General features: G+C 38.0%; 1 protein-coding gene across 1 annotated transcript; it reads left to right on the top strand.

Moving 5' to 3' along the window:
- Positions 1-2,184: 2,184 nt before the first annotated feature.
- On the top strand, positions 2,185-14,267 carry zgc:165604 (uncharacterized protein LOC792578 homolog). Its single transcript, XM_051878886.1, has 6 exons — positions 2,185-2,191; positions 2,941-3,095; positions 6,356-6,554; positions 13,341-13,496; positions 13,573-13,695; positions 13,894-14,267. The coding sequence occupies exons 1-6, from the start codon at positions 2,185-2,187 to the stop codon at positions 14,091-14,093; spliced, it is 840 nt and encodes a 279-aa protein (XP_051734846.1). The 3' UTR covers positions 14,094-14,267.
- Positions 14,268-14,827: the final 560 nt, after the last annotated feature.

Genomic DNA, 14,827 nt, shown 5'->3' on the forward strand with positions numbered 1-14,827 from the left:
AGAACCAGCATTAACTTCTTGAGCAATCTGAGCTATTCTGTTCTTTGGTATCAACAACATGAAGTGCATTAAATATTACATTACGTCAAGGTTTCCCATACTGAGGTTCATGATGGAACTGTGGGGGGTTTGTGAGTTTAATGAAAAGCTATTAAGTAATTAAATCATAAAAATTTTATATTCAAATAATTTTAAAATAAAAACAATCAAAATAAAAAAATTTCTAAAAAAAGATTTCAAAAAATGTTTACCTGCATGTTGTGTGACCATTAACCGACATCAGAGAACCATGAACTTCCTATTATTATTTATTATTATTATTATTATTATTATTACTTAAAGGATGAGTTCACTTTCAGTGAAAATTAGCCCAAGCTTTACTTACCCTCAAGCCATCCTAGGTGTATATGACTTCTTTCTGATGAACACAATCGGAGAAATATTATAAACGTACTCCACACGTCTCCGGGGGGTTAATAAAGTGCTTCTGAAACGAATCAATGCGTTTGTGTAGTTATGAAGTAAAATATCTAGCTTCCGCTTCAACGTACGAAGAAAGTGTAAAACTCTCGCAGTTCAAAACGCTTACACTACGTCCTACGCCTTCCCTATTCAACTTACGGAAAAAGTGTAACTGACGTGACGCCAGTTTACACTTTCTTCGTAACTTGAATACAGAAGGTGGTCTGGAGGAAGCTAGATATTTTACTTCATTTTTACACAAACGCATCGATTCGCTTCAGAAGGCCTTTATTAACCACCGGAGCTGTGTGGAGTATGTTTATGATGGATGGATGTGGATGGAGACACTTTCTTGAGCTCATACTCATTGGTCCCATTCACTGCCATTATAAAGCTCGGATGCGTCAGGGTATTTGTTAATATTTCTCAGATTATGTTCATCAAAGTCATATACACCTAGGATGGCTTGAGGGTGAGTAAAGCTTGGGCTAATTTTCATGTGAAAGTGAATTAATCCTTTAATTACTATTATTATTATTTAATTGTATTATTGACCTAACTTATTAACTTAAATTCTAATGGCTTACTTCAAGTAAATATATTAAACCAAAGAGGTTCAGCTGACAAAAAAAAAGTTGGTGAATCCCTGCATTGCATGTAATTATGAAATGACAATCTGTACATTTTAATGCGTTTGAAAGACAAAAGCCTTCCAAAGACAGCAATACATGGTTAAATGACTCATGAGTGATAATTCAGATAATAGGCTAATTAATGTGTTTGTCAGGATCTGATTAAATATGCAATGTTGATAAAATGATTTCTGTAAATGCAGTGATCAAATGCTATGTGGGTCTCAGTTTTCACTGATAGTCACATGACTAGTGGCTGGTCTTAGTGTGCAGATCCTTCTGAACCTATATTAGCAGTAGGCTTTTTTTATTTACTGCCATTGAGAATACCATGTAATCATGTAATCGATAGAAAAGTAACTGTAGTCAAACAAGTATTATATAAAATGTAATATAACCTAATTACAGGTACTTAATTTTTGGAATCCGATTATGTAATATGGATTATTAATATATTCCAATTAACTTTCCGATCATCAAATATCCTGAAAACATGTATCATGGTTTCCACAAAAATATTAAGCAGCAACATTTTTAAACATTAAATCAGCATATTAGAATGATTTCTAAAGGATCACATGACACTGAAGACTGGGGTAATGATGATGAAAATTTACACAGCAACACAGAAATTTTGTAAACATATTAAAAATGAAAACAGTTTGGTTTAAATTGTATTAATATTTCAGAATATTGCTGTTTTTGATCAAATAAATGCAGCCTTCTTTTAAAAAAAATCTTACCACCCCTAAACTTGCGAAATGTAGTAGCTACCTTTATATTTTAGGAAAGGGGTCATCTAAAGGGATCATCACATTATGAGCCTGTGCCATAATATTTGAAAACCCCTGATTTAGCAGATGCTTTCTTATTCAACACTACAGGGACATGTAAACTATTCACTGTGTGTGGTTACAGGGGATACAGAGCGATAGAGGGAGGGCAGGAGATAAAGGGAGAGAGAACAAGAACTGCCCCCCTTTGATGCCCAATAACCCAGTTATGCCTGTCCAGTCAGTGCCAGTGACTGAGGTTTGAAGGGGAACACACTGACCTGTATGGAGGATAGCGCACACGTATCTTCTCAGAGATGGGCTGTACAGGATGGAGACTCCTCTGGTTGGCTTGCTTGGTGTCCACTTTTCTTCAATATGGTGCGTGTTGATTTTATTTTTAACATTAGGCTGTTAAATATGGTCAGAAATACCTTTTGACTTGGGGAGAAGAACATTTACACAACTGAAGTGAACTGTTACTCGATAACTTGAAGACAGCTGATTTTAACCAGGGTTTAACATATTGTAACATACCATTTCAATGTTTTTCATATTACAAACCCTTTTGACATCAGTCCATTTGATATGAAATGTTGAGGTATAATAAAAACCAATGTGCAACAAAGATCACAATGATCATTTGAGCATTTTTATTTTTAATTGGCATTTTATGTGTAATGTTACAGTAATTGGAGTATTTGTAATTTGGGTCAGTTTTTTTTAGAATAAGACTTGAAGCCCATTGTTCTCTCAGTTGGTGTATTTGTCCTTGCCAAGGCTGTCAGCTGTAATTAAGGCTTTATAGTCACTATGCTTTCCCACACACACGCACACACAAAGGCCTGGGGGTGGCAGAGCGGTGGGGGTGGGACTCATCATTACAGTAATGAGACAACCATTGAGAAGGAAGGAGAGAGGTTGAGAGCTACACAACAAAACTGTAGAATAAATGGGCCTGCTAAGTGATTTATCATTGCTAGTTGTTTGCAACAAGAAAAAGCGCCACAAATCAAGCAAAAAATGTACATTAAAAAGGATCCAGCCTGACTGTTTCCCTCCATCCCCTTCAGGTGCAGTCCGGGTGACTGTGAGGGAATCTGGTTTGGAGGTTGTACGGGGAGATTCTGTCATGCTGCCCTGTTCGTTCTTCACCATGATGCCCTTGTTCAGACTCAGCATCATCTGGACTCTGACCCCACTCTCCGACCCTGACTCCCCCATACAGGTGTCACCTATATACAATCAGCTAATAGAACTTAAAGGGATAGTTCACCCAAAAATTAACATTTTGTCATCATTTACTCGCCCTCAAGTTGTTCCAAACCTGCATGAATATCTTTGTTCTGCTGTACACAAAGGAAGATATTTGGAAGAATATTTTTGGTTTGTAACCAAGCAGATCTCGTCCCCCATTGATTACCATAGTGTTTTTTTCCTACTATGGTAGTCAATGGGGGGCGAGATCTGCTTGGTTGCAAACATTCTTCTAAATATCTTCCTAACAAAGAAATTTACACAGGTTTGGAACAACTTGGGGGGAGTAAATGATGACAGAATTTTCATTTTTGGGTGAACTATCCCTTTAAGGTCCATTCACACCAAGAAAGATAACAATAACTATAACCAAGTTCTAAAAACTCTATGAGACTAGTGGAGTCCACACCACAACTAGTGATAATGGCACAGGGGAACAATATGGTTGGAATCACTTTAAGAGGGTTTTTTTTCCCATGTATTGAACATTTAAAACATTGATAGGCAATTACAAGCCATTCAACTTTAAACATGGAAAACCTAGCATAAAAATAGTGTTATTGTCATTGGTCTGGATGCTAATATAGTCATTGCTATAGGGTGCATCTGAAACAGCCATAGTTTTTGTTGTTGGTGTGAATGGCTTTTAGTCAGGACAGATGCCATATTGAAATGCAGATTAAAATGAGGCTGTGAGGGTTAGGGTGCATCTTAATCAGGTCCCTGGTTCAGTATTAAGGGCACTGACCAGGGGGTCAGCCATTTTATGTATTGTCTCAATCGCAAAATCCTTCCAGTCTACTTGAACATTCGCTCCTTAAGTTTTGTGGGATGCACCTTATGTTCCCTTAACCGGGAATTCTGAAGTGCTAGACGGGTAGTAAACATAATGTAGATAACTTTTTAAAGATAAATTAAAAATTGTCTAAAATGTTGCAGGGTTCTGCCCATTTTTGAGAAATAACAGTGGTGATGTTACATCGAAAGCTCGTATGGTCATTTCGCTGAAAATTGAGTAAGCAGTGTCCCAATGTGTAGTAGGCCAGGGTCCTTAATGCCCGAATTTGTGTACACCAGGGATAAGGCATTCTCAAACTTTTTTTTTCCTCAAGTACCCTCTGAGATTTTAAGTTAATATTTTAATAATTTAACAATACATTTACAAGTTTACAGTTCTCTGATGACGGTTGATGGTCACATGACATGCAGGAAAACATTTACAGGTGCTGGTCATATAATTAGAATATCATCAAAAAGTTGATTTATTTCACTAATTCCATTCAAAAAGTGAAACTTGTATATTATATTCATTCATTACACACAGACTTATATATTTCAAATGTTTATTTCTTTTAATTTTGATGATTATAACTGACAACTAAGGAAAATCCCAAATTCAGTATCTCAGAAAATTAGAATATTACTTAAGACCAATAGATAGAAAGGATTTTTAGGATTTTTTGAAAAGTATGAGCATGTACAGCACTCATACTTAGTTGGGGCTCCTTGTGCCTGAATTACTGTAGCAATGCGGCGTGGCATGGAGTCAATTAGTCTGTGGCACTGCTCAGGTGTTATAAGAGCCCAGGTTGCTCTGATAGTGGCCTTCAGCTCTTCTGCATTGTTGGGTCTGGCATATTGCATCTTCCTCTTTACAATACCCCATAGATATGGGGTTAAGGTCAGGCAAGTTTGCTGGCCAATTAAGAACAGGGATACCATGGTCCTTAAACCAGGTACTGGTAGCTTTGGCAGTGTGTGCAGGTGCCAAGTCCTGTTGGAAAATGAAATCTGCATCTCCATAAAGTTGGTCAGCAGCAGGAAGCATGAAGTGCTCTAAAACTTCCTGGTATACGACTGCGTTGACCTTGGACCTCAGAAAACACAGTGGACCAACACCAGCAGATGACATGGCACCCCAAACCATCACTGACTGTGGAAACATTACACTGGACCTCAAGCAACGTGGATTGTGTGCCTCTCCTCTCTTCCTTCAGACTCTGGGACCCTGATTTCCAAAGGAAATGCAAAATTTACTTTTATCAGAGAACATAACTTTGGACCACTCAGCAGCAGTCCAGTCGTTTTTGTCTTTAGCCCAGGCGAGACGCTTCTGTTGTTCAAGAGTGGCTTGACACAAGGAATGCGACAGCTGAAACCCATGTCTTGCATACGTCTGTGCGTAGTGGTTCTTGAAGCACTGACTCCAGCTGCAGTCCACTCTTTGTGAATCTCCCCCACATTTTTGAATGGGTTTTGTTTCACAATCCTCTCCAGGGTGCGGTTATCCCTATTGCTTGTACACTTTTTTCTACCACATCTTTTCCTTCCCTTCTCCTCTCTATTAATGTGCTTGGACACAGAGCTCTGTGAACAGCCAGCCTCTTTTGCAATGACCTTTTGTGTCTTGCCCTCCTTGTGCAAGGTGTCAATGGTCGTCTTTTGGACAACTGTCAAGTCAGCAGTCTTCCCCATGATTGTGTAGCCTACAGAACTAGACTGAGAGACCATTTAAAGGCCTTTGCAGGTGTTTTGAGTTAATTAGCTGATTAGAGTGTGGCACCAGGTGTCTTCAATATTTAACCTTTTCACAATATTCTAATTTTCTAAGATACTGAATTTGGGATTTTCCTTAGTTGTCAGTTATAATCATCAAAATTAAAAGAAATAAACATTTGAAATATATCAGTCTGTGTGTAATGAATGAATATAATATACAAGTTTCATTTTTTGAATGGAATTAGTGAAATAAATCAACTTTTTGATGATATTCTAATTATATGACCAGCACCTGTATATACTGTGTGTGTGTGTGTGTGTGTATATATATATATATATATATATAAAATAAAATTTTTATATATTTATTTCAATTGTATGATTTAAATGATAGTTTTTCATCAATTCATGAATCCCTTGAATATTCAAATGCACCCTTAGACTTTTACAGTCTTTACAATGCCAACTTAGCGCAGTATAAAGGTCCAGATCATATGTAATTTTTGAAAATTCACAACTTTCATAACAGTTTTATGAAATCTTTGTCCACTGAAAGTGTTTGGAAATATGTTTAGTCAACTCAACCATTGGCATGTTGTTAAACACTTACGATCCATTGAACACACTGTACTTCCATCCCTCACAGCCTCGTTTTAATTCCTTTTAAAAATGAAATATGGCGCTAGCTAGTCTGACTAAGATCTAAGGACTGATATCTCTTTCGTTGTGCAGGTGATCGTGTATGATCATGGGCAGGTGATTGAAAGCCCTTCATTCATGGGCAGGGTAGGCTTTGCTGGGATGCCCTGGAGTGCAGATATCATCTTGAATTACACGCGGGTGTCTGACGCTGGAGTCTATCGCTGTGTGGTCAGCAACCCACCTGAGACAGGAGACCCTGGCATAGGAGAGCTCAGCCTCACTGTTCTGGGTACCATACATCACACGGCATCTATCTTTTATAAACACCCAATTTATACACTGAAAAATTAATATTATAAATCTAAAATTTGTTTATATTAAGTAAAACTATTATATATTTTCCACATACTATGCTAATGTACTGTTAAATGTATTATTTATTTAATTGTAATCTAATTTTATTTATTTATATTGATCAGCATTTGTATATATTTAATCTAATTTAATCAATTTAATATATTACTAACAAACTAATTGCCTGGTTTCACAGACAAGGCTTAAGTCTAGTCCCAGACTAAAATGCATGTTTGAGCTGTCTTAACTGAAAGCAGTTTGCACTGACATATCTTAAAATATGTCAGTGCCATTGTTTTTTCTCAAGATGCACACCAGTAATGTTTTTTTTTTTCGTGAAAGGCACAATTATAAAAGCTGCTTAAATGTCCTAATTGAAATAAGACTTAATCCTGGCTTAATCTAAGCACTGTCTGTGAAACCAAGCCATTATTATTATTATTATTATTTAATTATTTATTTTAATTTAATTTATTTAGTTACTTTTTAAATCTTATTTATTTTATTTATTAATTTTTAAGTTTTCCTCTAGACTTTTTCAAGGACCCCCTGTCACTCCCTTGCACCCCCGTCCCAGTTTTAAAACCCCTGTCCTATACAATTAACTAGTTCTGCTACAGCCAAATAAAAAAATATCACAGGAGCAAGAGTGCTGTGTGTGCACGGCTGAGATTCTCAGCACAAGGTCGAACCCATAGACTGTAAAAAAAGATGTACGACGCACCTTCACTTTCTTCCATTGTAGCAACTGAAGCCGCCAGTGGACAATAGAGTACCTCAGAGATGACATGTTTTTGTAGGCAAAACCCGGAAGCGAGTTAGCATTTTAGGACTTCCGGTTCCATCGCCCTAAAGTTGATGGGTTTTTTGAATGGGTTTTTGCTAAATCGCCTGAAATAAGGTCTGTGGTTAACAAAGCCTTTAAATATTTTCATATTTTGATCTATGACATAAAACACACCAGTTATAACCCGCTTGTGATTTTTTTTAAACCTTTATTGTGTCTTAAAAACGGCGGTTGCTAACAAATTGCTAAAAGGGGCTACTTCCTTTGGCGGGGACTTTAGACGTCATAATGACAAACAGGACATTTGGACAGCATTTCTCATGGAAAAAGTGGATAAGTATTCATACACAGCGCAGATCATAATCAGCGAGCATGTTTTTAAATAAAGTTTTTTTTTTTAAATAAATTTTGAGGAAGCTTGGTGGTGGTGACGCTGATCCGCGACCATGGTGTGCTGTAGTCCGTTTATAGCCTACTGTTAGCTTTTTATATCTGACGACTTTATTTAGGCTTCAAAATGTAAATGTTGTGTTAACTTGTAAAGATTATCTTGATAGACAAAACGTGTAAGTGTCATAACCCTTTGTTAAACAGAGGGCTTATTTTTTGCGATTTTCCAAAAGTCTATGGGAAAAATGCATAGGCTTTGGATCGAGGGAACCTGTGCGCCGCTAACTTCCGGGTTGGCCTACAAAAACACATCATCTCTGAGGTACTCTATTATGGCGCTGACATCTTGAGTCTCGAGCCTGCGCATAGTGAACTTGGAGCCCGAGTCTGCGCAGTAGTGAGCACAAATTGGAGCCGCGATATCAATGTCCCGCCCCACACTCAGAACAACTCATGTCGGTGTGAAATAAACAGTTATGGAAATGTAGAAATTAAAGTTAAATCTCCAATCACATCGCGAAGATCCGCATCAGTTGCCGCATCAGTGACTGCACTCAGAGAAGCTGTCAATCTCAGCTGTCAATCAAGTTTTTATAGCATCAAATAACTAACTAAAAACAAACTATTTTAAAGAACGAACACTTGAACTAACACCAGCATGATTAAAAACTGCCTAAAATGACAGAAATTGTCTTTGGAAAAAAATATTTGACATGTAATTTGATTGTTTAGTTTGTCTCGTGTCCCACTCATAGACTGTAAAAAACTACATTTCATGGAGAGGGCGGGGTTTATGACCTATTTGGTTGTTAAGTCTGACATCACGCGGCAGCGCTTCCGGGTCCAAAGGCTCTCTCTCATTCCACAAAGAAAACAGCAAACGGTGCTAATATACACACATGATGTGGTGTAATACTACCAAAAATTTATAATCATAACCTTTATCTCCATACCAAAATCCCAGATGGCCAGACAGTGATTCATCTTATAAATCGTTAATATATTAATGTCTGTGACGCTGTGAGAACGGAGGCTGTTGTGTAGACTGTAAGTATTTTAAATGTTTAACTTTTTAAAATGTTAAATGTTTAATATGAATAAATAGCGCTCATAAACGGCCGTCGAAATGGCATTCTCAAGTGAAACGAGCCAGGGCTTGGACCCAGAAACGGCGTTCCTTACGTCATGACTTAACAAGCAGATACTGCTTCCAGCCACCTGGGGGCGATCGAGACGCTTTGGCTTCACTTTTCAGGACTCGTGTGGCACGCTTGGTCGAACCATTCACACCACCATTAAGACTGCGAGTGTGATATGACTTTTATACAAGTTAAATAAACAATAATTTTAGTAAATTGAGTAACATATTTGGCAATTAAAACAGTTGCTGCTTCGTCAACGAAAATAGTTCCAAATAGTGTTGCACGACCTTATTTAGCCCCCCCCTTTTCACCACTGCGCTTGTTGTGTTCTGTCTTCAGTTTTGTATTTCCACGGCATAAAGGTGAGATCTTACGGATGTATGAATGAACTGCCCGTTTTAAAATCTTCCCGGTCTACTGACATTCGTTATGTGACATCTGCTTCAAACATTACAATGTTTATGATAACTTTCGTTAAGTCTAGTCTAGAATAAGAAAAAACACTTCACCAGTTACTCATGGACAGCGATGCCAGAGCTGTTAACATACACAAAACGGAAGTTCAAATACAAAATTCTAAAGATGGCGCATAACGTTTATATGAAGTGTATAGCAATACCCTGCTGATAAAAATGGCACTTTAAGAATGACAGCATGTTTTAATAAGAGGGGGGGTGTGTGTAATGCTATTTCATGCATTCTGACTTATTTACACTGTTGAAGAGTTGCATTCTCATGCTAAACATGGCCAAAGTTTCAAAACACGAGTTGGACGTGTGACGGAGTATTTCTGTGCCAAATACACTACTTCCGGTTTCGGTACAGGATTCTGAGAGTTTTTTTCGAGTGTGTCCTGTATGACGTCAAAAGAGAGTGGAATTCCTTGTATAGGCACTTCTCCCTGATAAGCGTGCGCACACCATCACCCAGAACAAGAGCAAGAGCACGCCCATCAACGCACTTCGTTAGGGATACGGAAGCCAAGAGCTTTTTCAACAATGGCTGTGTCCCAATTTAGGGACTGCACCCTTTGAAGGCTGCATACATCATCGAGGCAGTCTCATTTAAGAAAAATAACCGTTAGATTGCAACGTAAGAGAGAAATTACAGTATTTTACATCTCACAATGAATATCTGTCAATTTTATTACGGTTACTTTTCTTAAATATGACATCCTTGATGACGTATCAGGGCTCAACGCTAAGGATTTTTTTCTACTGGCCCAGTCGGGCCAGTGGTTCAAATTTTTACTTGCCCTGCCAAAATGTTACAACACAACAAAAAAATGAATAAAAGAAAAGAAAATGGGCCTATAAAATAAGCCTAGTTATTGCTTTTGTTGTTTTTGATACTTGTAACCTTAATAAATAGGGTTATGACACCAAAAGCTACTAGATTAACTCACTTAAATTTTAAATATTGTTAGACAAATAGACAGTAAGTAATAAAATAGTAACAAATAATCAAATTATAATAGCCAGTAATACAGTAATAGCCAAAATAAATACAACAGAACAAACATATAAATGAAAATGTTTTTCGAGTTTTTCATGTAGGTTTAAACAGGAAGCTACAGAAATTGTAATCTAATGTAGGCCTACAACTATATAACTAGCCTTTAGATTAAACTTTATTAAAGTTAATCAGTCAAGAGCAGTTACAGGTGCTTAAATAATGTTTTGAAATGCTGAAAAAATAAATCGTTAAATACTGTTATTTGAAATTATTTAAAAAATGAAGACACTTAAAACGTGAAATTAAACCCGCCAGTAGGTGGCAGCGAATCACTGTTAATGAGCGAGTCATTGAGATTCAACCGATTCATTCAAACGGCTGATTCATTCAAGAAGTGTTGCTCAAGAGACGCAAAACAATGCTGTGGACTTTGTTTGGAACTATTTTCGTAGGCAAAATAGAGCGAAACAGGCGATTTGGTGTCTAAAATGTAAATCACTTGATATTAAGTTCTTGTTCATTAAACTGAACGCTGTATAAAATCAATATCACATTTGTAATCGTGCTGATATTTGGAGAAAAACGGTACTCTTTGTTTAATATTGGTTACCTATATTAAATGATATAAATATAAAAGATATAAAGGGGCATTTTGCCCCTTATTTTGAATTCTGGGGCATTCTAAAGGCATTTTACACTAAATCACGCAGTGAAATCGTGCACTCTAAATATGCACGCGCACTAGTCTAACCTACTAGACTACGTCACGTAGTGCATGCGTGCACTCAATGGGTGTGTTTTTGTTTGGTTTTTGTAAAGTGAGGGACATGCTCGATAATTTCAGATCATTAAATCAACAATTACAATATCATAGACGATATATATCGCACACCCTACAGCACTGGCCCGATCGGGCAAGTGACCGTTCCGTCTACTGTCCCGAGCGTCGTTCACATCGGGCAGTCCTTATTGTCGAGCCCTGCGTATGCAGCCTTCAAATGCAACCTCCGGAGGATGCAGCCTCCGAAATGAGACGCAGCTCCTGTAAACAAAGGAGTGTGTTTTTGATTGTGAGGGAAAGATTACCTTTTTCAGCTTCCCAAGAACCCAGCGTTAAGGGAACAGTGGATGAAGTTTGTTTTTCCGAGGCAGCAACGGAGTTGTGCACGTATGTTTGTTTGTTCTCGGGATTTCGGTGATGAATACTTTGTAAACAAGTCCCAGTTCGGCGCTGGATTTGCAGATCGGGGGCGGTGAGTAAAGCTGCATCAGATGTCTGTGTTTTGTTGGCAATCGGCACGCAAGTGCATAAAATGTAAACAACACGAACATTTTTGTTCCCTTTTTATTTATAATGATGTCGCAGCTAACAGACGATCTCTACGCAGAAGCTGCGCGCTCGTGACTCTTTAGTTCCGCCCACAGCACTGATGGCAGACATGCCTCCAGGATCTCGGCTTTTTTCGTAAAGACTCGGTTTAGCGTATCTATCTTTTATAGATATAACAAAACTAAAGACTTTTTAGAGATATGAAGGATGCATTGTTACTCTATATGTACTCAAGATTAACACGAGATTGGCAGAAACTGTGTGTGATACCCCCCTTTAATAGTCTCGTATTGGCCTGTTTAGCTGAGCCATCCATGGAACAAACAAAACAAGCTTTAAAAATTGATAAAAACAACACATATTATACAGACACTTGATATTTAATCTTTTTAGAGTATTAGTTAATTGCATTTGATAGATTTTACTTTCAACAAAACATTTGCAATGGGTTTGTAAAAGGTGTTTTCATGCATGTTTGCCAAAGTTTTTGTTGCATTTACATTGTTCTGACCAGCAGGGGTCACCAGCTTGTGGCGTTTCGAACGCTTCGAAACAGTGAATCATTTTGCGAAGCAATTGGTTCAGTTGATTTGAAGCTTTGGAAAGCTTTGTTTCTCCCATCACTACCTGCAGGCACTCTGTGGGTACCAAACTTTTATTTCCTCTCATATGTGCTGGTATGTAAATATTCAAGCAGCGCAATACTGAGTGCTTACTGACACATTCGAATGATGAAGACGCCTATAGAAGCTTGTTTGATTAATATTAACGACATAGACATCAGCAAGTTTATTAGGCTGCTGTCACTTAAAGGGTTTGTTCACCCGAAAATGAAAATTCTGTCATTTATTACTCACCCTCGTGCCGTTTTACACCCGTAAGACCTTCGTTAATCTTCGGAATGCAAATTGAGATATTTTTGTTGAATTCCGATGGCTCCATGAGGCCTACATAGGGAGCAATGACATTTCCTCTCTCAAGATCCATAAAGGTACTAAAAACATATTTAAATCAGTTCATGTAAGTACAGTGGTTCAATATTAATATTATAAAGCGACGAGAATATTTTTGGTGTGCCAAAAAAACAAAATAACGAATTATTTAGTGATGGCCGATTTCAAAATACTGCTTCAGGAAGCTTCGGAGCGTAATGAATCAGCGTGTCGAATCCGCAGTTCGGAGCGCCAAAGTCACGTGATTTCAGCAGTTTGTCGGTTTGACACGCAATCCGAATCGTGATTCGATACTCTGATTCATAACGCTCCGAATCTTCCTGAAGCAGTCTTAATTTGTGTTCCGAAGATCAACGAAGGTCTTACGGGTGTAAAACGGCACAAGGGTGAGTAATTAATGACAGAATTTTCATTTTTGGGTGAACTAACCCTTTAAGACCTAATGCACGGGTTCAATACTTGCCAAGACTATCAAGTTTCCAACATTATCTATGCATATTAGTTTTTGCTCAGATTCAGACATGATTCCTGGACGATCCTGCTGCTACACTTTACACAAGAATTGAAACTTTTTCCAGTTTATAGACTACTTGTAATGTGAAGATGTGTTTAAGTTTTCAGCTGGATGTGTTCAGGTTTCATAACTCTCTATATGTGTGTGCAGCACCCCCATCTCTTCCTGTGTGTCTATGGGAAGGAGACACAGATGCTGGGGGCAATGTGAGACTGTCCTGTGTTGTGGTGGAGGGCTTTCCCGCTCCTCAGGTGATCTGGGAGAAGCTAGAACCGGATAAGACAACACTGCCAGTGAACATGGATGGTAAAAACGCTTGGGTATAAAAAACTGTTTCTGCATGTCTGATGTTTTTCATAAACCTGTATATTTTTTGTCCCAGGTGACATGACAGGTTCAGTGCACATTGCCAATGTGTCTGCGCAAACCTCTGGCCTTTACCGCTGCTCAGTGACCAACCCGCTGGGAACTCAGCACTGCTACATTAACCTGTCTGTGTACACACGTAAGTCTTTCTGTACACTTTCATGATTCCTTTATGGTGCTTTTCTATGCTTATTCATTGTAATTGCATAGATAAGAGTGACTAGAACAGTTTTCAAAACCTCTTTGTGTTCTATGGAAGAAAAAACGTCAAACAGGTTTGGAACGACATAAGAGTGAGTAACTGATTTGAGTAACTTTTTTTTTTGTTACCCTATAGCTCCAGATAATTCCCCAGGTATCCTGCAGGGGGTGCTGTTGAGTCTCTCTATGGCCCTGCTCTTGCTGGCTCTGATGGTGCTGGTGCTGTGGCTCCACCGTTCGGCACAGGAGAGCAAATGGAGGATCAGCCATGAGGATGATGAGTGCTATAATGAGATCAAATACACACCCTCTATCATTAAACGCTCCTTTGTCTGAGACTAGGACAGGAAGTCACAGCTGGATCATCTCTGCACTAATCTCAATGTGCAGTTTTTGTCAGACAAGAGCAAAGGAAAGATCATACTTTAACATCACTGAACCACAAGGATTTTGTCAGGTAAAGTATTTAAGGGTTAGTTCCAAAAATGAAAATTACCCCATGATATACTCACCCTCAAGCCATCCTTGGTGTGTATGACTTTCTTCTTTCAGATGAACACAATCGGAGATATATTAAAGGATTAGTTCACTTCAGAATTAAAATTTCCTGATCATTTACTCACCCCCATGTCATCCAAGATGTTTGTCTTTCTTTCTTCAGTCAAAAAGAAATTATGAAGAAAACAATCCAGGATTTTTCTCCATTTAGTGGACTTCAATTGCTACCAACAGGTTGAAGGTCCAAATTGCAGCTTCAAAGGGCTCTACACGATCCCAGACGAGGAATAAGGGTCTTATCTAGCAAAACGATCTGTCATTTTCTAAAAAAAATAAAAATTTATATACTTTTTAACCACAAATGCTCATCTTGCACTGCTCTGCGATACACCACGCATTGCGTAATCAAAGGTTACGCGTGACGTAGGTGGAAATTCCGAGCAAATGTTTAAAAAGTGAACGTGCAAAAACTAATTTTAATTAGATTAATTAGACAAATTTAGACTTATTTTTTTTTTAGAAAATGACTGATTGTTTCACTAGATAAAACCCTCGTCTACTCGTCTGGGATT

Source organism: Ctenopharyngodon idella, chromosome 21, assembly GCF_019924925.1.
Source record: "Ctenopharyngodon idella isolate HZGC_01 chromosome 21, HZGC01, whole genome shotgun sequence".
In the NCBI taxonomy this organism is placed as follows: Eukaryota; Metazoa; Chordata; class Actinopteri; order Cypriniformes; family Xenocyprididae; genus Ctenopharyngodon; species Ctenopharyngodon idella.

Excerpts from the sequence above, each read along its gene's own strand:
- zgc:165604 (XM_051878886.1), top strand. Across the intron at positions 3,096-6,355 it reads ACCCTGACTCCCCCATACAG|GTGATCGTGTATGATCATGG; the intron begins GTGTCACCTATA and ends TTCGTTGTGCAG. Across the intron at positions 6,555-13,340 it reads GCTCAGCCTCACTGTTCTGG|CACCCCCATCTCTTCCTGTG; the intron begins GTACCATACATC and ends ATGTGTGTGCAG.